Below are 25,344 nucleotides of genomic sequence, written 5' to 3'. Positions count from 1 at the left end.
AAAAACCTTGCACATGGCATCCCTGAGACTGTCATGTGAAGAAGGCCAAGCTGACCTTTTGGAGGGTAAGTACACAGGGAGCAGAGTACAAGCCATCTCAACAGAGACTCCATAGATCTAACAGCCCCAGCCTATGCATCCAGGAGACCATAGTTTCATTAGTGACCCCAGGCAAGAAGAGCAGAATTGCCCAACTGACCCCAGTCCAAATTGCTGACCCACAAAAGCATAAGCAAATGAAATAGTTGTTATTTGGTGGTAGCTTGTTATGCAACAATAGATAATTGACACACCATATTTCCAGTGTGTCTTCTTTTGGATAATAACCTCTTGGATAATACTTAGTTTTTGTTTTTTTTAAAGATTTTATTTATTTGAGAGAGAGAATGAGATAGAGAGAGAGCATGAGAGGGGGAGGGTCAGAGGGAGAAGCAGACTCCCTGCTGAGCAGGGAGTCAGATGCGGGACTCGATCCTGGGACTCCAGGATCATGACCTGAGCTGAAGGCAGTCGCTTAACCAACTGAGCCACCCAGGCGCCCTGGATAATACTTACTTTTAAAAGAATAAATAACTAGCTGGAATTTAAATAAAAACGAAACAAACAAAAATATTTGGCAGATGAAAAAATCAAATTGCACGGCTCATTGTATGTAAATTATTATTAAAAAAATAATTACAAAAAAGAGAATTAAAAATAATAAAAAAATCCACCAAATATCTTACTTCCTATGAATGTTGTATTTTTTTCCTTCGTTGAAATAATGACACAGATGATTCCTTATAGAAAAACAGTATAGTCATAGTAATTTAAAAATATATTTTAATGCTTACTTTTCTTCACTATGCTCCCTGGGAAGCAGGATATAACTCATTTGATTGGAAAACAATAGTGCTGTTGAACTGTTGAAATTCTTCAGGATTGCTACAAGAAGAGAGTTCTGAGACTTTGCTTTTGTTTCCCTGTATCACTCATCCATTTACTTCTTCCCTTTCTTCTTTCTATGCCCGATTGGCCCTATCACCCATCCTTTTAAATCATTAATCTCTTCAGAATTCCTTCATTTCCTTTCCAATTCTTTCATCTATCAAAGATACAGCTGCTGCTTTATTGGTCTTAGTAGTAATTTCTAGTATTTAGCATATTAGCATCTTTTCAGTAAACATCTGTATATTAACGATGGGATCATGATAGGAGAATAGGAAAATAATGTACTCTAAAAATTATCTGGACCTCTTTCGCTTGTGTAGGTAATAACATTTGTATTGAATCTTTGGTAACGAAAATATAGGGACTTGGAGCCAAAGTGATTACGGCAGCTGTGTACACACTTTGGCACCAGGCCGACTTTTTGGGCCTTTCGATAACTAGCATTTGCAGGCTTCATTACTCTTCCACGTTCCTCGGATTCTTTCCCTGAAGGAAATAAAAGAAGGTTGTTGGGGGAAACTGTATTAAAAGTGAGGATCAGGAATGGTTGCCGATTTTATCTAAATAGCAGGTGAAAACAAAGCAGAAATCTGGGGAACCGTAAGCATGGGAGATTACTTGTCAGGGAAGAGCGGAGAGCGAGGATTAAGGGATCACCTGAGCCGGAGAATTACAAATGCTTCTGACACCTGCAGCAAAATTTTCCATCCACGGATGGTACCCTGGGGGGAGGGGAGGAGCAGCGCAGGACCGAGCAGTTATCCCGGCGATTGGTCGCGCCCCCTCCCCTTGAGGGGCAGCGACGGTCGGACCCCGCCCCCGCGCCGCGGGTGGGCTGTGGGGGCCGGGCGCGGCCGGGCACCTCCCACCTGTCACTCAAGAGGCCGCGGCGGCTCTCCGCCCCTCCCCCCCTCCCCGCCTGACAAGCACCTCGGGGCCGCCCCCACCCCCGCTCCGCCGCGGGCTTCGCCAGCTTAAGTCACAACGAGGTCCGGCTACCTGGGCGCGCCCGGCCGGACGGCTGCGGGGCGGGCGCCGGGTGGCGGCGCTGAGGGCTCGCTGAGAGGAGCTCGGCGGCGTCTGTTGGAGCCGTTCCCTCGGTGGGCCGCCGGCGAGGGCATGAGCGCCGACTGCCTGTGCCTCAGGAGCGGCGGCGGCGGGAGCGGCGAGGGGAGGAGGCGCCGCGCAGAGGCCACCGTCCAGGGCAGCGCCGGGGGACAGCAGGGCAGGAGATGTGCCTGTCCTTAGCGGCACAAGAAGCAGCATGCACCCCGATGCCACCGACAGCAGCGGCGCCGGCCTCAACCTCGCGCCGGCCGCAGCCACCGGCGGCCGCCGTGTCCCGAGCGCCCCGGGCGAGCTGCGGCCGGACCCCCGGGAAGACGCGGCGGCACCGGGGGCTCCTGGCGGCGGGAGCTGGCGAGTGCCGGTGGCCGTGGCCGCACTCGCCGCCGTGTGCCTCTCCTGCCTGGGGCCCGGTTGCTGGCAGGCGGCCGGAGGCGCGGGGCCGTGCACCGTCCTGCTCGGGCTCAGCCTCTACCTGGGCTGCGCCGCGGCCGCCTTCCTCCTGGGGACCCTGTTCTCCCTCGTCTGCCGGAGCCGGCGAGCCCCGCCGCCCGACTTCGCCGCCGCCTGGAGACGGCTGGCCGCGGCCGCCCGCCGCGCGCCGGGGGTAAGTACGGGTCTCTCCACTGCCTCGCGCGCCGGGGCCTCGGCCCGGCCCTCCCCCGCTTCCGGTGCCAGCCGCCCGCTCTCGGAGCCCCGGGTGGCGGCGGCGGGGCCCGTCCTCTCCGCCCCGGTTGCCCGGGAGGAACGGGGCTGGGGTTGGTCGGCCCGGCCGGCAGCTGCGAGCGATCCCCCAGCTCCCGCGGGAGGCGGGCTCCGGGCTCCTCCGGGCTTGCGAGATGCTCGCCGAGATGCACGTTGTTAGGCTGTGTAGTTGCTCCACAGCCATCCCCAGGCACAACCTTGAGAGCTGAATAATCATTCCGAATCTTGGATGTTGCTCTGCAGTTGGCGACGGAGCACTCACCGTACGCACGCGCTGCCCCCTGTATCGGTCACTGTATTTCTAACCGTTCTCTGGGGGAGGTAACTTGATGACCTTTTACCGATGCGGAAACTTGTTCAGAGAGGCTCACTTGGCTTGGAGGTGCCTCTCACCCAGCGCTGTGTACACTTCACCGCACCATCCTGCCGTCCACTACGTAGATCAGTAGCGCAGCCCCAGCTAGTTTCTGTGATTCAGAAAGGGGATTCAGAAATCGCTTCAGTTTGCAACAAAAGGAAAAGTATCCCCAGTGAGGTGTGAGACAGCAGGGCGGTGGTTAGGGAAGATAGGAATGAGCTCTTCTCTTCTTAGTGCCAAACCGCTGCTTGATCAACCTTCCAGCTTCCTCTGGTAACCCTCTAAGTGAAACTTGATTCTGTTGTAGCTTGTTAGCTTGTTGTGTTTGGGTACATTATGCTGAGGCTGAGATTTGTTTCTGCCAATGATTTATTTAATGGGCTTACTAAGAGAATTATAACTAATATTTCATAAGCCAATAGGATACAGGATAATACCTCTCAATAAGCCCGTGAAGAAATAACTATACTCCATAAACCAGTGGTAGATGAATACACTATTGTTCTAGGCGATGGGGAAATAAAGTCCAGATTGACTGACTGACTGATTGATTTGGAATTGGTTCTTGGTAGGGTCGGTGCTTTCAACCAAAAGCTGGGTATTAGCTGCTGGGACACAGAGCTGGTGGACAGTGGCATTTGTGTTGGCAGGCAAGGCGAGCTGCTCTGAGGTGTAGTGCTTTAGGGACAGTTACACAGTTTGCACCACTGCCTGTGAGAAATAGGCTCACCAAGGCAGAAACAGATGTCCCTTCCCCTCCTGAGACTGCTGCTGCCTGGTTTAACACCCCTGCTGACCAAGAGTTGCCTGACCACCGCAAGAGCAAGTGTCTCAAGATCTGCACAGAGCTGTTCAGATCAGCAGAGAGTAGCCTTGCCCAGACTGAGCATCTGGGTAGAGTCCACACAAATTACTGGTATTTAAAGTTTAAGTGTCCATTACGTCATACTTATTCTTCCATATGTTTAGATGGCTAAGCATTCAAGAGCACAGTACTCCTGCAGATCTCATCTTGACACGGTTTCTCAAATTCACCCTCCGATCAAACAACTTCACTTAATTTAAAAATGTGGATTTGAAATCATAACCAATACACAATATAATTTGGCACTCACTGCTTGACTGAATGATATTGTCATTAAACTGAAATTGCCCAACCACTTTAGGGTAAGGGAAATGGCAGTGGTTCAACTTCATAAAAATATTTGTTAGAAGGACCATTGCCCCCTTGGGTTTTGTATTTGCTTATAATATGATCTGCTTACTGTTTTGTAAATATCATCACTCTCTTCATCAAAATTACCCTGTCCTGAATCGGTCACTTCTGAGTGCAGCCCTCAGATAATGGCTGGAGGGTTGTACGTAAGGGAGTCAGGCATCCTCACTCTGTAAATTGATTAAGAGTTCAGTATATTGGGGCGCCTGGGTGGCTCAGATGGTTAAGCGTCTGCCTTCTGTTCAGGTCATGATCCCAGGGTTCTGGGATTGAGTCCCACATCGGGCTTCCTGTTCAGCGGGGAGCCTGCTTCTCCCTCTCCCTCTGCCTGCTGCCTCCCCTGCTTGTACACTCTCTCTCTGTCAAAAATAAATAAAATCTTAAAAAAAAAAAAAAAAGTTCAGTATATTAAGGAACAGGAGCTTCTGTTTTCCTCGGTAGTCTCAAAAATTAGTAATGTTAATTTCTTTTAAAAGCCTTCATGTAACAGTCCTTTTTTCTCCTATCTAGCAAGAGTTGGTGGGCAGGTGTATTTTTCCTCTTGATTTTTCTCTACAATGATAGAAAATAAGGATCCCAATTTTACTAGCTGGTTTATTGATTTATAAATGATGTCCCCATTCTTTAGAGTATTGTAAGAAATTACAATTCAGTCAATACGTATTTATCGAGTGTTTTATATGAGCCAGGGATTATTCTGGAAGCTGGGATTGAATCAGTGAGACACATAAGAACCCTACTCTCTGGAGATTATATTCTTATGGGAGATCAGGCCATAAACAAATGAGATATTTGTAGATAATGATAAATGCTTATGAGACAAAGAATAGGAGTTAAATGATTAAGAGTTCCTAGTAAGTGAGAGCAGGAAGTTTAGATGATGAAGTCAGGGTCAAAACCCGGGGTATTGCATTTTGCCTCTGAAGCCGTAGAAGCCTTATGTTGTGGGTTACCAACATTTTCCCAACCCCCCCAGCTCATTTATACCTCTGGGTAGATAAAACTTGGATTAGCATCCAGAAAGATGGTTTAGTAGAGGAATTCGAGAAAATAGTACTTTTTTTTTTTTTAAAGATTTTATTTATTTATTTGACAGAGAGAGACACAGTGAGAGAGAGAGCACAAGCAGGGGGAGTGGGAGAGGGAGAAGCAGGCTTCCCGGTGGAGCAGGGAGCCCATGCGGGGCTCGATCCCAGGACCCTGGGATCATGACCTGAGCTGAAGGCAGACGCTTAACGACTGAGCCACCCAGGCGCCCCGAGAAAATAGTACTTTAAAGGTGACAGAAAATGAAGCAGTATATGTAATCCTTAATGTATACAACCGGAAGATTTCAGTTAATAGAAGAAGTGAAGTATAATTTTAAGGAAAGTAGATTATTGGTCGTTCTTTGGAACTTGGATTCTTATAGTAGTCTTAAATGAGAAAATAAGGACATTAGGAAAATGTAGTTTCTAAGCTCTATATTGTAATTGAAATGCGTATTTTTCACATAAAATTTTATTTTTTTGACAGGACTGGTGTTATTTACTCAAGCCTTTAGTTGTGCTGTATTGTTTATTTACCCCTTCCTCTAGTTGTGCTATATTTCTAATTTGTATTTAGGTATTTTTTTTAATGTTCTGTTCTTTATGAATGGAAGCATAAGCATGTGGTGTAGTATAAAACATGTCAGTTCTGTGGGGGTAGGCGCTGGACCACACAGGTCATCTAACATATGTGGAGGGGGAGGCTGTTTAGTAGTGAACCAAATGGTGCCTCTTAAGATACAGTGACTGCTTCACTACAGAAATTTTGATTCAGCATGAAGAAAAGAATCCTCATTTGTTCTTACACATTTTGGATTCTTCTAGTATCAGCCAGACAGGTCAGAGGCTGGGATTTATCCTTCTAGCTGTCCATTCTTCCTTCCTCTTTTTTTTCTTCTTGGTCTCCTCCTATAGAGAAAAAAAATGCATACACCGTTAAAAGTAAACAACCTCAAAGAAGCCCAAACTAAAAGTGACAAGGGGTTTTTGTGTCTAGGAGTGTTGAAAATGCTTCTGCATGCTTCACAGTGTACTTATTGGCTGTAAACTCCATGTGGTTAGCACCCATGATTGACACCTTTTGTTATATCTTGCACTTAGAAAGAACTCAAGCAGTGTTTGCAGATGATGATAAAGAAGATTGTTCTCTCATGCTTTCCCCCTCCCATTAATCCAGTATTAGTATTTATTGGGAATCTCTCATATGTGCATGAATTTTGATTTTTTGGGGGGGCAGGAATTACTATTGATTAAAATAGTAAAAATAATTTTCAACTCAAGTAGAAATAATATGTAGCGGTATATACAGGTCCTAAGGAAGCTTTTTTGTAAGGTCAGGAAAGTCTTACAGGTGATATCTGGGCCCCAGTTTAGAAAAACCTGGACTTTGTTACAGGCCAGTGGACTGGAGCTATGATGCCCTGAGGCTGCCCTGCTCCTGGGGTGAGAGTTGTCTTATGCCAGGCCAGTTAACTTGTCTGGCCCAAGAGCCTCAGCTTCACTGGCCACAGTTACTTGACCCTAGCACATCATCTAACCAAGGCAACAGAAAGAGAAAAATGGCAAAAGTGAATCAGTAGTTTAGAAAACATATTTTCTTTACTGGACCTGCCATACAAAGCGCATCTTCATATAATGGAAAAAAGGAAAATGATTTTTACAATTATTCTCATAGTCTATGGATTTTCTCTTTCACATTGTTACTTACTAGATGTTTCTTGATTTATGGTCCATAAATTCAAAAATAAGCAATGAATTCATGATGATCAGAAGGCTGATAAAAGAAAGTCCACAAAAGTGAAGTGCTTAGTAGCATATGAGAAACCAAAGTCCACTGCTATATGAAGAAAACATTAATGAGAGACTTTCCAAAGTTCAAGCAGATAGAAGAGTTCACGTGGTTGATCAAATCTAATTAATAGGAATTTACCGAATATCTGCTACATATCTGCTATTATGATCTTATTAGATCACTTTCTGCCTAGTTAGTTGCTGAGTGCCTGTGCCCGGCACATAGTAGGCTCTCAATAGATCAATTTTGCCTGAATAAATGGATTATTGTTTGAGACAAGACAATCCTACTGCCATTTTTAATCAAAATTTTAATTCCAGCATCCTAGAGAAGGGTCAGAGCCTTGCAATATGTGTTACCAAGAGCTTGGGAAATTGCTCTCTGGAAATGCAGAGCAATGTTTTTAGTGTTGGGGAGGATTCAAAGATGAACAAGAATCTCCCTGTCCCTGCCCTCTCAGGCTGAGTAGATGGGACTGATAGAGAAGACTGGATGGGAGAGGCCAGATGTTTATAGAGACAGTAAAATATTCACACAGCAATCCATGGTGCCAGTTGACTTGGGTAGGACTTCTAGAATTCCTAAATGAGTTCTTTTATGAATACAAAAGTTCTTTGAGTAAAACAAACTTAATTTAGTTACTTGAGGGGAAAAAGGAAAAAGAAACCGGGATTAGGGAGATTATATACAACCTCTTTGTGACTTTCCTTTATTATGCTAATGTGATAAACTAACCCTCAATAATTTGATAATGGATAATGGCATAATAAACTTACTGTCTTCAGAATGTTTGCATTTTAACCGGGGATTTAAGTCATCGTGGCTAGTGGGAAAAATGTTTTTGAGGAAGATGGCTTTTTGACAACCCCTTAAATCACAGGATCCTTCCTAGCTCTCTTTGTGGTCTAAAGGTTGTTTTCCTTTAAATTCACAGTATTAATAATTTTTAAATTTAATTTTTTTATGTAGATTATAAGTTCACATGTTTTTTTTTAAAGGCATATACAAGGGTATACAGTGAAATTTTCTCTTCCCTATAGACAGTTACTATTGATAGTTGTTTATTCTTCCAGATATATATTATGCATATATAAGCAAATATAAATATGTATTCAAAGGGAGAAGTTTTTGATATTTATAATTTCTTGATACAAAAACAATGATTACACATAAAGGACAGTTATTTTTTATATCTTCATTATGAAGGCACTATTCCTTAAGCTTAGGAAACACAAGAAGTTATATATGAATGATAAGTTCAAAGTAGGAAGATACAATACATGATTATACCTGGAACGTAAAAAAATGCTTATCAAAAACAGGACATGTATGCTAAGAAATACAGAAAGTGGGATTTGAATTTAGCAGAACTCTCTAAAGGAAGCAATATTTATTTTCATAATTTATACAAAAAATAAACCAAGCAAACTGCTGACAATACATGTACCATTTAGGATTTGAGTTGCCACTGAGTATATGAGATGAATCCCAAGAACTAGGATTGGAAAGGTAGTTTGGGTCACTTGTGGAAGTCTTCAGTCAAGAGAACAGAACTGGATTTTAGTCTGTAGGCTTGGCAGCTACTGACTCAGGAGGAGAAATACTATGTTAAGTGCAGTGATAAAAAGTGAGAGTTAATGAAGCTGTGTGAATGGAGACAAGAGAATTTGTGAGTGAGATTTTTCTTTGATGTAAAATACCATTATCATTACAGTTGGGTTTAATTATCTTCTCCAGAGTGTTCCAACATTCTCTTTAAAACAATAAATTCAGCCCCAAAACAAAGGGTCCTCCTGTTCACAAAATGAAGACGACAGTTTCCAAGCTTGAATGTTCGTTCTATTTGGAGCCCAAATTTTGATCACTTCCGGGAGGTTTATTTCTCTCTTGAATCTCAAGCTGTTTTTGTTTTTGTTTTTTTTTTGATGTCACCTTCGTAATTGAATGTTGCCTTCTTGAAAATATCTTAGGTTTCATTTCTCAACCTTATTTTGAGGTAGGGAGTACCCCCAGATTCCTGAAAATATGTTCTTGTAGTCAGAATGGTGCACACAATTGTACTAAAATGGTGATTCAGCAGGTTTTGGTGCTGAAGGCTCAGGCTTTAAGTATTAAAATGATGGCATACAAACTTGTGGTTTTAAAAAAAATTGCACCTTTGCTGTCGAAAGAAAAATATTGCAAACTTGGAATTTATTTTTTTACCCTTCACTATTAGGTCCCTTTCCAAACTAGGGTTGGGTGGATGGGTGGGAATGATAGGAATGATACGCAGCTCTTCTCAAGGACTCTCCTGGATACCCTGAGCCCAGGGTCAGGGCCTGTGTCCATTACTCATTTCTACATCCAGTGTTAGTCCTGGGGAGTATGCTTATATAGTTTCTCCAAACACAGTGGAGGTTTCCAGAAAGTCCAGTGGGTTTGGGTTGTATTTTGATGGGCTTCCCAGCTCTGGTCCTGCTTTGGGAGAATATACTTAGGAGTGTGAGATATGCCTGCTCTGCCCCTGGGGCTGGTGCTGGTCAGTTACTAAGGCACTGACCAGTCTGGTACATTTGTCAGCCAGCCTGGGGTTTCCATGTCTGAATAGCCAGGAGCTGGATGTGAAGAAAAATGTATATGGGAACTCCAGATAAAATGTCTCTGAGGCTGAGGAGGAAAAAGAACGAATTGTACATTTTTAGGATAAAAAACATGAACTTGTTTAGGCCACTAAGGTCTATTTAATAAGCTTTCAGTTTTAGTGTAGAATACTACTCTTGGAAAATTAAGGAAGTTTTTACAAATACTTATTTGTAAAGTAACCTGCATTTCTGTAGTTCTCAACCACCTGAATGGATGAGTGACATTACTACTCATGGTAGTAACTAAAATTGTATAGGCGTTTGCTCCTGTCTACTCGGGCAGAACCTTGGTCTGCAGTGCCTTTAACCGCCCCTCCCAGTGTTTCTGAGAGTCCATAGGCAGTGTCTTCTGTAATTGTGAATAAGCTTATTTATGGTCTTCCATTCCTGGTGCCTACAAAGCATTTGAGCGTGGCTTTTCTGCCATCGCTGCTGGCAGTCTGTGAAAAAGCCCATCTCTTGTTGGGCTACTCGTGTCTCAACCCCCTGAAGCTGGATATCCAGGTATACTTTGTTTTTGTTTTGTAGTTTATAGTAGCTGAGAGTGTAGCCCTGTTTCGGATATGCTTTAAAAAATTTTTTTTCACCCTTATTAAAGAAGCTGAGGAGCTGATGCTCCTGTTTGCATTTCTTGTGAAGAGAACCCCTTTCCTTTTGTCCACATGGCCAGGAGCAGCCCTTGGAGTCAAGCTAGAGCTTTCTCTGTCTCCAACCTTGAACCCATACATACAAGCCACCTCCCAAAAGGCCTCTTTACCCTCTGTAAATCAGCTTTTACAAATATCCACCTGAGGGCTCCATGCAGGCTTTGCCAGTTTGTTAGATATGAAATTAATATTTTAACTATTCCAGAAATTTCACTGTGGTTTTTTCTGAGGTAATTAATCTCTTTTTCCTTCTGATTTTTTTCCATTTCCCTAAACCTTTCTGAGATTACGATCTCTAGATAAACTCAGGAAGTTGCTTTGTTTTCCAGATTTGAATTATGGTTGTTCTTGGTGTTTCTTTTTTATTATCTTAGGCAGTCTCACCCTTGAGCCCCCTGTAATAACCATCTCTACACTCAGGATTAGAGATTTATTCTTCTGTTTGGGCCTCAGTCTCATTTATTCAACTGCTTGACTTGGCATTAACAGCGGTGCCTGAAACTCAGCTAGTCCAAGTGTCCCCATCCCTCTTCTATTGTCTTTTATGTCCATGACTAGCACCTCCTAACGTCAGGTCCCACAGCCAGAAGCCTTTGAGTTCCCTGGACATCTTCTCCTCACTCTCCTTATGCTGTCCATCATCAAGTCCTGCTTCTTATTTCTTGAGTATCTTGCACCCATCTACTTCTTTCCATCTCTCCTGCTTCGTCACAACTGCCATCATGTCCCACCTAGATGACCGCAGTAGCCTCTCAACTGGTCTCTCTGTCTCCTTGTTGGCATTTTAAAAATACAAACCTAATCAACCCATCTTCAGCAACATGTTTGATTAAAATCCACCAGTAGCTTCCTGTTCTTCCCAGCTCTTTAGCCTCATCTGTCTTCACTACCTTCATCCTCACGTTCCATCCTCAGTCCTCAAAGGGTCATGCTCCCTCCTTCACTGGCGACTTTGTATATAGCTTCCCCTGCTTGGAGCAGCCCATTGCCCCCTTACCTAGTTAACTTCTTTCCCCCAGACCTCAGCCATTGCTTCTGCAGAGATGGTCTCCCTATCTGCTGTGTGTATTCTCATGGCGCCACATACCTTTTCTTTATTCTGTATCTATCACAACTGTAATTTAGACTCCCTTGGATGATTCCTTGTCTTTCTTGATCTCCACGAAGGCAGAAACTCCCCTGTATCTTTAACTTTAGCATGATTTGGTAGGTAAGTGATAAATCTTTCTTGACTGAATAACTGGGAATCAACAGAGCATTGGCAATAAGATAATGGTTTTGGAACTTGTCGTCTGAATTTGAATCATGGCTCTGCCCAAATAACTGTGACTATGGGCAACCTGCTTAAGATTTCTAGACCTCAGTTTTCCTGTCTGAAAAATGGAGATAATAAGTAATTTCAAGGGTTGTTGGGAACAATGTTACAGTATTTGAAAATACAAATTCTAGCATTCGTGAAAGTGCTTTGAATATAGAAGGTGTTAAATGGTAGATTTTATAGTATCACTTTTGAAAAGAGCTTTTTATTTTAAAATAAAAAATGCAGATTCAGAAAATCACACAAAATAAATGTATAGTTGGATGAATGATCATAAAGAGAATACCCTTGTAATTTTCAAAAACCCCAGAAGCCCCTCTGTATCTCCACTGCATGTCAGCCCCTTCTCTTACACCTAAGTAACTGTCTTGACTTTATAATAATCACTTCCTTGCATGCCATTATAGTTTTATCACTCAAATGTGCATCAGCGAACATTGTAGTTTTTTCTTGCCCATTTAAAAAAAATATATTAGTTTCCCCTCTATCCTTTTCTTTCCTTTACAGTTTATCTGTGAAGAACCTGGAGCATCTGTCCTGTGGAGTATCCTGTAGTTTGGGTTTTGCTGATTGTGTGTGAATGATGCAGTTCAGCATGTTCCCCTCCTTTGTGTGTCCTGCATATTAGCAGCTGGATCCAGAGGCTTGATCAAACTTGTGTTCAATCCCTTTGGCAGACTATAAGTGGTGGTGTGACCTTTCATCAGGAGGCACATAACATCGTCTTTCTTTTTGTTACATGAGTAGCTGTTGATGCTTGATACCTAGATCCACTAACTTATTGGGGGTGACAAAATGGTAATGTTTTAATTCTGTCGTGGGGTCTGTCTGCAATACAAGCTACTGGAACCTGTTCTGTTTCCGGGCAAGGAGTGATTTCCTGGGGTGGACATCTGAGTCCGAGTGAAGGGTGGTGGTCACGTGGCCCAGATTTACACAGTCCGCCAGCTCTTCTCCAAAGCCCTGGTGACCCATTATGAGAAATACGTGGATGGGGGGGAAAAAAAGGGAAAGAAATATGTGGATGAGACTTCCAAGAAGGAGATCATTTTCATTTTCATTTCATCCTTTCATTTTCGTTTATTGGTTTGAATACTTTTTAAAAAGAGACATGTTTCTCTCATCTGTTTGGTTCCACAGTAGTACAGTTCACACAGAAAAGCAGGGTAAATGCGAGCTTCCCCCCCCATTATTTCTAAAATAATGAGTTGATTCCCCATCATCCTCTGAAGGTGATCAATTATTTTGTGTTTTGAAAAAAAATTATGAACTTATGGATTTGAACACAATAGATGGGTTTCAATCAGTTGTAATTATCTTTTTGGAAGCTTATATAATCCCATCTTCGGCTAGTGGGAGCCTTTTGAAGTTGGCTCCTGAGACCTTTCAGTATGACCCTACCTTTTGATATGACCCTGATTGGTTTTTGAGAGTTTTCTTGCTATCTGGTGTAACAGAATATTTCAGGTTCATCTTGAGCATTTTCTGCTCTCACACCTGGAATTAGACATTTCTTCAAAAAGAGCCATGATTTCTTTTAGTGGTAAATGGAATTTCAAGAACCCATTCTGCCTCAGCTCTGAGCAGCACAGCCAGACCCGGATCTAGCTGTTGGGACTTCATTTGCTTTATTTGTTTGTAGGGTGACCAATGGACCTGATTTGCTTAGAACTGTCTTGGTTTTAGCACCAAAAGTTCTGTGGCCAAAGGGGAAAAAATAAAACCAAAAAACTCATTCTAGGTGTTAGGGAGGCTCATTGCTGTTGGTTAGGTCATTGTTTCTTGGCTTTCTCTATGGAGAAATCTGGAAAAATATGTGTGAGATTGGTCTTTTGCAGAGAATTCACTCAGTTTGTTAGATTTATATACTCTGTATGTCTTCTTAAAGGCAAGTAACACTTATTTTGAACAGTGCTCTGTAATCATCTTTGCCACTTGCTTATCATAGCCTACACTGACATTGTTCACGGGTTCAGGGAAAGAGTTTCTGTGGTCTCCATTGAATTCATTGCACTCCAATCCATGGTTGTGAATATAGCGGACAGATATGTGCACTACAGGAATCCCAATGTGAATGTTAGAGAGTGAATGCCTTGGTAATTGTTGTAGCTAAACTTAACATTAATTGCACTTACTGTATGCAGGTGGATGTATGTATTACCTAATTTAGTTTTTATACCTACCATGTGAGGTAGGACTTTTAATTCATTTTACAGATGGAAAAGCTGAGGTTTAGAGCAGCTGAATAAAGTACGCATGCCATGTAGCAAGTGGAGGAACTAAGAATTAAACCCAGGTATCTCTTACTCTGGAGTCTATACACTTAACCACTATATTACCCTTTTAATTATTAAAGACTAGTGTCACCTAATTCAGGTTTAAAAAAACTTGAAATTCTTTGCGATGGTTCTAGTATCTGTTTAGGAATTAGTGTCACTTTAGAGGTCTCAGGATGAATAGAACGATGTCCCAACTGCCCCTTCTGTGCTCATGACGATCATTGCTAATCAAGTAATCAAGCTATTTTTTTGTTTGTTTGTTTTTCTGCTGGTTCTGGATGAGGTCTCAGAATCCCTTTCAACATAGTATTCCAGGCAACCACTAAATATTTACTCGAGTAGGCACATAATGTGAAACCCCTCTGCCATTCTGAGTGAGAACCTCCTGGAAGGGCAGTGATTCTTCTGGATTCCCGTAGCACATTCCTGTGTCTGTATTACTGTCATCACTTTACTATATCTTAATAGTCATACAGTCTTCTCATCTGCTCTGGTAAAAGCCACTTTTCTAAACTATGATCCATAAATACTTAATTCTGAGAGATGCTTTTAGGTACACTGCAAAAACGAGGCAGGATGAGAGGCTTGTTTGGTCACATAATTTGAAAAACTAAGTTCTTGAAGCTTTATTTATTAAAAAAGATTTTATTTACTTATTTGAGACAGAGTGATAGAATGTGAGAGAGAGAGCGCGAGCGCGAACGCACAAGCTGGGGGGGTTGGTGGAGGCAGAGGGAGAGGGAGAAGCGGACTCCCCCCCGAGCAGGGAGTCTGACACAGGGCTCAATCTCAGGACCCTGAGATCATGACCTGAGCTGAAAGCAAATGCTTAAGCAACTGAGCCACCCAGGCACCCCATTCTTGAGGCTTTATAATGTGCATTATTGTGTTAACATTCTGAGAAATCCTGTCGTAAAGGAATCTGTTAAACTGTACTTAATCCTTGTTTTCTACATGTGACCGATCCCTATATCCCACTTTTTTTTTTTTTTAAACAATTAAGAACATGTATTAAGAAATATAAAATCTGGAGGTAGGACAGGCCCAGTCCCCTTGTGGGGACTGTCAAACCTCCAGCACCATTTCTTTGTATTTTTCTGCCCTCCCCTGAGGGGGATGAACTCTCAGACTCCTGGCCGGATGACTGTAGCAAGCTCAGGTGCCAAGCCACACAGGAGGATATTCAGAGGAAGAAAGGCCCTTTTTAGAGCAAGGAAAAAGTTATTAGAAATGCCTCTGGCAATGTTCCCTTCACATCTTACTGTCTGGGTTTGGGCAGGTTTCCATTCCCAACGAATTGTTGGCAAGGGGGATGGGACTTCTGTGAGTGACCCAAGTGGATCCTTTAGGAAACAAAGAAGTAATAGAGTTAAGACAATGAGCATTTCACTTCACCTCACAGGTCTTCGTGACTAGGGCCAGCCTGTCTTTTTAGCCTGTCTTCCACGCTTCCACTCGTTCTTAAAGCTACCTTCTGTTCCTGAATTTACCTTCGTGTGGTGGATGTGTGAGTGCCCGCATGCCCCTGGGGAGGCCACTGCCCCCATTTCTACATGGTCACTTCTGCTTGTTGTTAAAGGTCCATTTCAGTTGCCCTTCCATTCAGTCAGGTTTACCTGCCCTTTGGTCCTGCCCAGTAAACATTTATTGCAGTGAGGAGAGGGAAAAGTCTAGGTTAATTCCAGGGTCTGGCAGGGGTGGATGAATGGCTTCAGGTGCCATTTGTGCAGCTTTGGAATGGTGGAGGGTAATGGGCTTTTGCCATGTAGATTTTGAGAGGCCCGTGGATATGTTCAGCCTGCAGTTGGTATGCAGGTCCGCAGTTTTAGGGAGAGGCCAAGATGAAGCAAGTAGATTTGTTGGCAGTCAGGATACAGGTGGTAGCTAAAACTACAAGGTGGGTGAGGATAGCCTGTAATGGTTGAAATCAGGGAACCAGAGGGTGGGCGGAGGAGAAGCCGCTCACTGAGGTGTGAGAGGAAACATTCCACGGCAGTGAGCAGGAGAGAAAAGCCCAGAAAAGCAGGGAATTAATGGCAAGTAGCGTCAGGTGTAGCAGAGAGGTCCAGAAGGAGGACCAAGAGGTGTCCACTGGCTTTGACAACTGGGAGGTCTTCGGAGACTTGTGCCATGGCGTTTGGGGAGGCAAAGGCGGATGTGGGAGCAGAAATGATATTCTTGTGGGTAAAGAGTGAGCAGGAGGTAAGGAGAGACAGTATTTGGACAGTGCTCTCTAGAAGCTTGGCTGAGGAGGAAAGAAGAGAAGGCAACGTTTATAGGATAGTGTGTGTGTGTTTGGGGAACTTTTTGTTGAGTGGAGAGATGTAAACACATTTCTGGGTTAAAGGGGAATCTTGAAAAGTAGAGAGGAAGGGCCTGAAAGTCTCCGAGCTAGAGGATGATTGATAGGGCCAGTGTCCAGGCAGACGGGACCAGAGCACCGGGGGAGGGTTTAGGCTTGAGACTAGTGGGAAGGAGGAACAAAGGGGAGAGTATAGAGAGAACCTCATAGGAGGTTGACAGGGAATTCAGATGTTTCAAGCTGACCCCTACTTTCTTGGTAAGTAGGAAGTAAAATTAATGGCTGATGGTTAAGAGGATGACAAATGTAAAGGATAATCTTAAGAGAGGTGGTAAAAAGGTTTGGGGAGAAAAAAATCAACCTATTGGAGAAAATAACAGCAAAAACATTTGTTGAGCCCTTTGCTGTTGTACCCGGGCCATATACCAAGTACATTCTCATTCAGTCCTCACAGTGACCCCATGAGATAGTTACTGTTATCCCCATTTTATGGGTCAGGAAACCATTTTAAAGAGGTTAAGTGACTTGCCAAAGGTCAGGTTTTGAACCAGGGATCCAGGCTTTTTCTGACACTGGAGCCAGCCTCTCAATTTTTATGCTCTACTGCCACACAGGGGAGAGGAAGCCTAGCAAAAATAAGCCGGCATATTGTTTTAGAGTTAAGGGCAAGATGTGGGTTGGAGGCCAGGAGAATGTGGTGACACCCACTGGCACGGTTGTGATATTTCTGTAGGAGGACCACTCAGTTCCTGCAGTGGAGCCAAGAAGGAGCCAGGCTGTGGAACAGGCCAGGGTGCAGGAATCCTTGATGAGAGTTGCTCAGGTGTCAGCTAAGCCAAGGAAGGAACAGAGGCCAGGAGGGAGCGTAAAGAAAGGGGGAGGGTCAAAGAGATTGTCAGTCTCCTGATGGTCATGCCACAACCTTGGGTGTGGCCACAAGAAAGGGGGAGTGGTGAGGAGGGTCCTGGAGCTGAGGAGCCAAGACACTGTGTTATGGATGTGATGTGCCCGGATGGTCCACATTGTTCATCTTCCTATTTCTCTTGTGACTGAAGGAGTTGCCTTCAGAAGCTCTCTGGTAAAATGTTGTCTGAGGAGAAAGCTTGCATTATACATTATGAAATCAGAGACAATGGGAGAGGCTAAAGGTGGGGAGAATGGGGTTGTTGTCTCTTGACTGTTTTGCCCAAGCCCAGTTCTGGCAATACCAGTGTCCTTCATGGCATTTGCTTGGAATTATACTTGGGCGATTTTGCCAAATAAATGCAATAGAAGTTAGGTAATAGAGTTGTTGTTTTTCTTTAGAAGAGTATGTTTTAGCCAAGTTAAATTTCCAAGAATGGTTTCATTCATCAGTGTAGACTGTTCTAGGAATACAAATAATTTTTGATTCAAGAACTGCATTTAAAACTACCTCTTATTACCTTAACTGATTTTTCTTATCTCTTAAAGTGATTAATGGTTTGATAATATTGTGGAATAGAAATTCTTTGGAGAAGGAATTCTTTGAGAATACAAATGAAATATTGTAATTATCATTTCAGTTAACTGAGCAAAGTCAAAGTTAGGAGTAAATCTTCTGTGATTCTGCTTCCAATTAATGTAAAATGATTGCTATACTCTTAAAAAATCTTCTGAATAGTAAAACACTAATTAGTTTTTTTCAGGGGTCATAACTTTTGTTATCACGATCATTTAGCATTTCTTAAAGTGTAGTCTAAGGGTCCATAAGTAATTTAGGAATTTTTGTTAGAAATGCTGTACTTATTTCAAAGACACATCTTACGCTTCCTGAATTAGGATCTTGGGGGATGTGACCTAGAAATCTGCATTTGAGCAAATTCCCCAAGTGATTCTTGAAAACTGAGTTGGTGTGTTTTCAAGCAATGGATAGCCACTTCTGGGTGTCAGCAGGGGGAAAGGAAACTCAGAGCCACATGTGGTATTCGTATTTGTTTATATACCTATGCACCAGCATGGCCCCCTTCTCAAAGATGGAATGGCTACGAAGGCCTATCTTTAATGCTATGTTTCTTTTCAGAAGAAGTTTTAGTCTTTGAATTTCAACGTTTATTTTAGATAGGAATGGAAGAAATAATTTGTATGATCTAGATCTAGGCTGAGACAGTTTAACTTTTTACTCATCTGTTAGAAGGGATTAAAAAGTCAGCCTCTGAGTAGTTTTCAATTTTGTATAGCCAGTATTTTTTATGGCAATAATTCATCTCCTACATTTCAGTATCTTGTATATATTTGTTACCTGGGCCACTCTACATGGAGCTCAGCTTTTTGCTTTAAGGGAACTGTGGAAATAGAGATCCTACTGAATCAAATTACTAATGTGATATTTTTCTAACTAGGTATGTACTAAATATTTAATCATCGGTTTTTATTTAAAAGCTAGCCAGCAAATTAATAATGGTATCGTGGTATTTCAGGGCAGTAATGGAATATTAAAAAAAATTGCTTTCATTACTAAAGATCTCTGAAAAAAGCAATTCTACATGACTCATGTATTTGTTGAGTTACATGAAGCAGAGGTAATCACTCTGACTCCTTTATCATTTGTAGTGAGTGGTTTCAGTGAGAGCTTTGATGAGATGAGAGTCATTCTTGTAATATACTTCAATATGTGTGAACTTCAAAATTCTTATGAAATGATTTCCTGGGTTGACTGTATATTGAGTAACTTTTCTTCCATGACGTGGGCTGGAGAGCAAAATGTAGAGAAGATACCAGACTAGAAAGAATATTAGAATTCCTCAGCATAGCCTCCCTCTTTAAAACAGTTTCCTGATCCATAAAATGGGAATAACAGTAACTATCTGATGGGGTCACTGTGAGGACTGAATGAGAATGTACTTGGTATAGGGCCTGGGTATAACAGTTAAGGGCTCAACGAATGTTTTTGCTGTTTTATTCTCCAGTAGTTGTTCCCCCCCGCCAAACGTTTTGCCACCTCTCTTATTTGATTGTGGGCTTCCATCAAGAATAGATTAAGGCCCATGAGCCCAGAGAATGTAATTTCTTTACCTTTGTCTCTGTAGTACCCACCTAAGTGGCAGCAGACACACAGGATTCTCAGTAAATGTTAGATGATTGAATGAGTGGATGGAAATGTGATTCATATCATGGAAGCCTGTGATTTCCCGCATGAACTCAAAATTACAATGGAAGCCAGTGATAAAATGGTTACAGAATTTTTATTACACAAACCTTTTCAGGAATGCCCAAAGCTAATGTCAGTTTTCAATTACCCTTCCTAAGCCCGTTTGCTTTTTCTCATTCTCCTCCTTCCAGCCCTAGTATCTGTTCTACACTTGCCAATTTAGGCAAACTGTGGCTGCCTGTGTACTTTATAGTGCATGTTAGAATTTCAGTTTTCAAATCTATGTCTGATTTGAAATATACTTAAATTTCTCTTGAAATCAAGTAAAGTGTGTTTTCTAAGGATCTTCAGATTTAAGTCCTTAACATTAGAAATGAAACACATTTTTCTTCCCATTAGTCTAATTCTTCCAACTGAGTGGAAAAACAATCCTAAATGTATTAACCTACCTCAAAATCTACCTCTGTTGATCAATTAATAGAGAAATATTCATTTTTCTCCTGGAAAGTGGATTATTAACCAAGAAATCTGCTTGGGACAGTAAGATCTGAAAGCATGAAAGGTTGTAATACTAATCACATGTAATAGAACTCATAATTATTTTGGGGGGAAGGAAATTAACATAGTAAAAAAAAAATTAGACCATGACTCTTGTAACAATAATAAGAACCTATATTTGTAAACTCTTTTATAATTTTAAAGCACTTTCACATGCATTATCCTTCTTGAAATGCAGAATAATCCTTTAATAGAGCAGAAATTATTTAAATTGAATGGAATCTCAGACAGGTGGATATGTTCACTAGAACTCAGCAAGAAGATGGCAAAGAACCAACTACAGCCTACATTTTCTGGGTATTAATTTAGTGCTCTTGCCACTGTAATGTAATGTCCTATGCTTTTGCCATAGTAATAACAAGGGGATTGTGCCCCAGCATAAAGTACATTTGAATTTCATATTTGTTCAGAGAAAAGATCTGATTTCATTCTCCTTTATAGGATCTAGTCTCAGATCCATCCCAACTGAAGATCTTTCATTATAGAAATATAAACAGAACCCCGATTCCTACATTTGGTGCCTGCAGGCAGGGTTGGCCTTTAGCCTGACACAGTAATACTCTGACAAATGGTGTAATAAGCTACAGAAGCTACTGATAATCTAATCTACCATTCATCTCTTGCCAAGTTTGTTTTAGTTAAAATCATCATGGGGATTTATGTTTCTAGAGGTCATGTTGGCTTTACTACCTAGGTATTCCTCAGGCTAGAGAAGGCCCTGGCTTGCTCCTGCCTCTGTATCTCTTCCTCATTTCCCTGTCTGGAAGTGCCCTGCAGCATTGGGCTTTCAAGGTACACAGTTTAGGGTTGGCTGAAGAGGCTGGAAAGGGATTTTTCCAGTTCACCTCTGCATAGTTTGTGCTTCAGAGCATCCCCCAAACCCTCCCACCGTGCGCTGTTGTTCCTTCAGTTTGTTCTTAGCTGATAAGACTCCCTGAAGCACAAAATTCTTGAGGTATATAGTCCTTTGAAGGAAGTCAGAGTCTAAATCCAACTGTATATTTAATAGACACTTAGTATTTTTTTAGAATGTTTTTTGGTGGTACTACACTTAGATCAATAGCATAGAAATGAAAATATTTTTTCATTTAAAATAGGAAAAAAATGATGGAGACAAGTTAATGTACAAAGTAAATAAGAGAATAGTCACATTGTGGTATAAGTCATTCAAAACAATATATTACAAATTTTTTATTTCATAAAAGATGCTCATAATATAATATTGAGTATGAAAAGCCAGTTCCAGAGCTGTGTGAATACTATGATCCTAATTTCTATGAAAAAGTATGAAAATGAAAAAAGTACCAATAATAATTTGTAATTATTATTGTGTTACCAGGCACCCTTGTGCTTCATGTGTATCCACTCATTCAATGCTCTCATCAACCCAAAGAGGCAGGTACTATTATTATCTTTATTTTATTTTTTTAAAGATTTTTATTTATTTTTTTGACAGAGAGAGAGCAACAGAGAGAGAGGGAACACAAGCAGGGGGAGTGGGAGAGGGAGAAGCAGGCTTCCTGCTGAGCAGGGAGCCCGATGTGGGGCTCGATCCCAGGACCCTGGGATCATGACCTGAGCCGAAGGCAGATGCTTAACCGACTGAGCCACCCAGGCGCCCCTATTATCTTTATTTTAGAGATGAAGAAATTGAGGTACAGAAAAATAAGTTGCCCAAAGTTACATAGTAAGTGTTGGAGTCACCCACTAAGAGGAAATACACCACAATGTCAATAATGATTATCTCTGGATTAATGGTGTTATAGGTCAATTTAATTCTTTACATCTATAATGTAGAATGTGTCTCTGCTCTTTATGTTATTAGAAATAGCATTTTAAAAAGAAATTAAAGCATGTTTAGGATCTTAGAAAAACAATATGAGAACATTTGTAAGTTTGAATTTCAAAGAACCTTTTTTTTCTTGTGTCTGAAATAGAAATTATACTTGGTTAAGAAGGGGGAAAAAAGACACAAATACTGCTACTTTCCATCAGTACGATCTCCCTTAATGATAACCTCTCAGTGTATGTGTTTGATAATTTTCTTTTATCAATAAAGAAAATGAGACCTTTTTGAGTTCATGATTAAACATTATAAAGCACAATCCAGGAAGCTGGCTTCTGATCAGATCAGACCAGGTTTTGTTTGAATACTCAAATACTTCACCAGTAATAGAAAGTGTAAAGGCACATACACTGTAGAACATCTCCAGGAAATGTACACTTTCCTCCTTTTAAAGTATAGCCTCAAAGGCAAAAATATTTCAAGAACAATATGTTTTATTATGTTGTATCTTATTTTCCGGTTACTTGACTTTTCAGCCCTTCTTACTTTCATTTCTGCCATTCCTTTCCCTTCAGAAAACCAACCAACAAGCCATCCAACCAACCCACTGATTAGCTGTTGAAAGTTGGTAACATTCTCAGTTTTATTAGTGATAATAGCTCTACTTTGCTATTAGGTGCCAGGCACTCTGCTAAGTGTAGAGTGGCACCTACACTAAGTGTAGAGTACCTGGCACCGTTTGTCCCCAACGGTGTAAGCCCACAGTGTTTAGAATAAGATAGAATTACTCAGAGATAACATCTGAGCTTTTTGATTTATGTTTTTTGTTGAAAAGAGTTGGAACATCTAGCTGTGCGGTGGTGGCAACCCCCTTAACTTGTTTATATTCCTTACCAGGCTCCTGTTGTCTTTTTTCATTTTTGGACCCCTGATATTAGTTATTTAATCCTCTGAGATATTCTAAGCCCGTTGAAGCTAGAGAGGGAAGTGGCTGGGTCAAGGTTCTACCATGAGTAACAATGCGCTGTTGGACGGACTGGAGGGTCCGTGTTCTCTCTACTCTGCCCTGCTGCCCTCACAGCTCTGTAACGTGGCTACTCAGCTTCGGTGTTAGGCATGACTGTTATTGCTCATGTCACAGTCTTTTGTCAGTGTCTTAGTCAAATGAGATGGATTTTCAAGTTTTTTATCCTTTTTTTTTTTTTTTTTTTTTAAGATTTTATTTATTTGACAGAGACACAGCGAGAGAGGGAACACAAGCAGGGTGAGTGGGAGAGGGAGAAGCAGGCTTCCCGTGGAGCAGGGAGCCCGATGCGGGGCTCGATCCCAGGACCCTGCGATCATGATTTGAGCCAAAGGCAGACGCTTAAGGAATGAGCCACCCAGGCGCCCCTTTATCCTATCTTCTTGAGATAGCCTTTCAAGTTTCTTAGTCCCTTATCTTCTGAGGGAGGCTCTGTCTGATTCTTGCATTTCTTTGGTTTTGGAGAAATTATTTTTTGAGGCTGAGGCAGAAAATGATTGGCTTGAAAGGAGCTATGATTTTGAAAATAACATAGTTTGAGAATGAGAATATTAGTCATGGGATCCCAGGAGTAGTTGTCAGATGCTGAGAATACTTGGAAAGACTCAGCCATGTGACAGGTCCATGTGGTTAATGGTGATGATCAGGAGTTTGTGTTTGTTTTCCTAAGATAAATCACTATTTCAGTACCTTATAAGAAATTATACCCATTACTCTTTCAACTCTGTGCAACTGTTTTTCTTTTTAAAATAGACTAAAATACATTAAAAAAATTTTTTTTTTCACCGTATAAACATATACTGAAGGAGAACAAGGAGAGCGGCACTTGTTTATTTGAGTAGCCCAGGTAATGGGCATGAAAGCATTTCCAAGTCATGGGCTGGTGGGCCTGGCCCTGTTTGTGCTCCCTCAGGAAGCAACACAGTAAGTAAGCAATGTCATGCTTGTAAACAGTGGACAACGAGGTACTTGTCTTGGCTGGATTCCAGGTGGTTGCTGATTGTTTGGTTGCTAATGATGGCAGAGTGCCCCGGTCTCTCCACGCGGATTCTCTCTGGGTGTTGCTTCCTCCTGTGAGGGTGTCTGTAGCTCTGACACAAAGACAGGGTGTATTTTGGCTGTAGACTAAAAGCTCATCTTCAGAAGTGAACAGAAAGCTGAGATGTACTCAATAAAGGGTTTATTGATATGGTATCTGCTCCTTGATGTTGGAGGATTTAGTTACATATATTAGAAAAAAGCTTTCTGGTTTTGCCCTGTCTTTGGAAAACATTTTTAAAATGAGCAGTTATATGTTGGGACCTCATCTTCCCTCCAGAGAACTCACCGAGTGATTAAAAATGAACTTAGGTTTGTTTTAAGCTAGATTTAAATCTTAAAATGAAGACAGAGTTCATTTATTTCAATTACATAAAAAACAAGGTGTATTTTTTACATGACAGGGGTGCTGGTTAACCAAAAGCTCTTATGAGTTAATACTGTGGTATGGATACTAAAAACTTTAATGAGAGCTGAGGGGGTCAGACTACATTCAAAGTCCTAATTTCTGGATTTGAAATCTTACTGAAGGTTTATTTCTAGCACTTTGCTGCAGTGGGGAAAGTACAGACATTTTGATTTCCTGTTTCCCAGTCCTGGCATTTTAGGAAAGTGGCTGTCAGGAAGAGGTAGGCTTTCCTTGGGGAGTGAGGCCTGTGACAGCGCAGATAGGGCAAGTTAACATTTGCCTTCAAGAATAAGTCTTTTGGGGAAGTCTCTGCCAGGCGGAGTTTGTTTTTTCAAACCTATAAATAGAAGACAAATGAAGATAATTTTGGCTCAACTGTCTTCTGAGCTACAGGAATTTATTCAAATTTTGCATTTGTTGCAGCTAGCTAGCTTTCTCCCCTTCTCCTCCCTTCTTCCCTTTCTCTTTTCTTTTTCCACCTTGGGATAAGGATTAGTAAATTGCATATTTGTGATCTAAAAGAAATAGGGTATGTGTGATAGTGACTAACTTATACGTGTGTAGTAATTTAGAGATGAGGAGATTCTGGCTCCATAAATAACTGGTTTCCCAGTTATTTTGAGCCATGATTTTTTTTTTTTTTTTTAAATCTTCCTGTTCCTCTTACTCAGAGATTCTCCATCAGGCTGTGGGGATGAGATAGGGATGAAGAACTTTTTTCTTTCCAGCAAGGGCCAGTAACCCCTGGGGGATGGGGTGTAGGGAAATCCAGAACCCCAGATTGGAAAAACAGATTGAAAAATTAATAGAGATTTTACTTAAAGAGCCAAAATAGAGAACATTATTCTCATACTCCTTTTAGATTAAAGAGAGTAAAGGACTTACTCAGCTATAGTCAGTAGTGACAAACATGTTTGTAATACTACATATTATATCTAAGTATGAAGCAGAGGGAGGAGGGTATGTGGACAGATGGCAAGAAGTAGTAAAGCCATAATTAGGGACAAAAAAAGAGTAAAGGTAAGAATGAAAAAATTTAAGTTTTGGAGGGGCGCCTGGGTGGCTCAGTCGTTGGGCGTCTGCCTTCAGCTCAGGTCATGATCTCAGGGTCCTGGAATCGAGCCCCACATCTGGCTCCCTGCTCAGCGGGAAGCCT

The 25,344-nt window shown here is 41.7% G+C and overlaps 1 protein-coding gene across 3 annotated transcripts in view; it reads left to right on the top strand.

Moving 5' to 3' along the window:
* Positions 1-1,870: 1,870 nt before the first annotated feature.
* SNX25 (sorting nexin 25) overlaps positions 1,871-25,344 on the top strand; it is a 127,335-nt gene continuing 103,861 nt past the window's right edge. The window contains exon 1 of one of the 3 annotated variants that reach the window (XM_078069807.1): positions 1,871-2,602. In XM_078069807.1, the coding sequence (XP_077925933.1) occupies positions 2,195-2,602 (408 nt within the window). In that variant the 5' untranslated portion in view covers positions 1,871-2,194. The remainder of the gene's footprint in view (positions 2,603-25,344) is intronic. The other 2 variants (XM_078069806.1, XM_078069805.1) reach the window with 2 other exon arrangements.

Source organism: Halichoerus grypus, chromosome 3, assembly GCF_964656455.1.
Source record: "Halichoerus grypus chromosome 3, mHalGry1.hap1.1, whole genome shotgun sequence".
NCBI classification, from domain to species: Eukaryota; Metazoa; Chordata; class Mammalia; order Carnivora; family Phocidae; genus Halichoerus; species Halichoerus grypus.
Note: the sequence above shows the minus strand (reverse complement) of the source record. Positions and strands in the feature narration are given on the sequence as shown.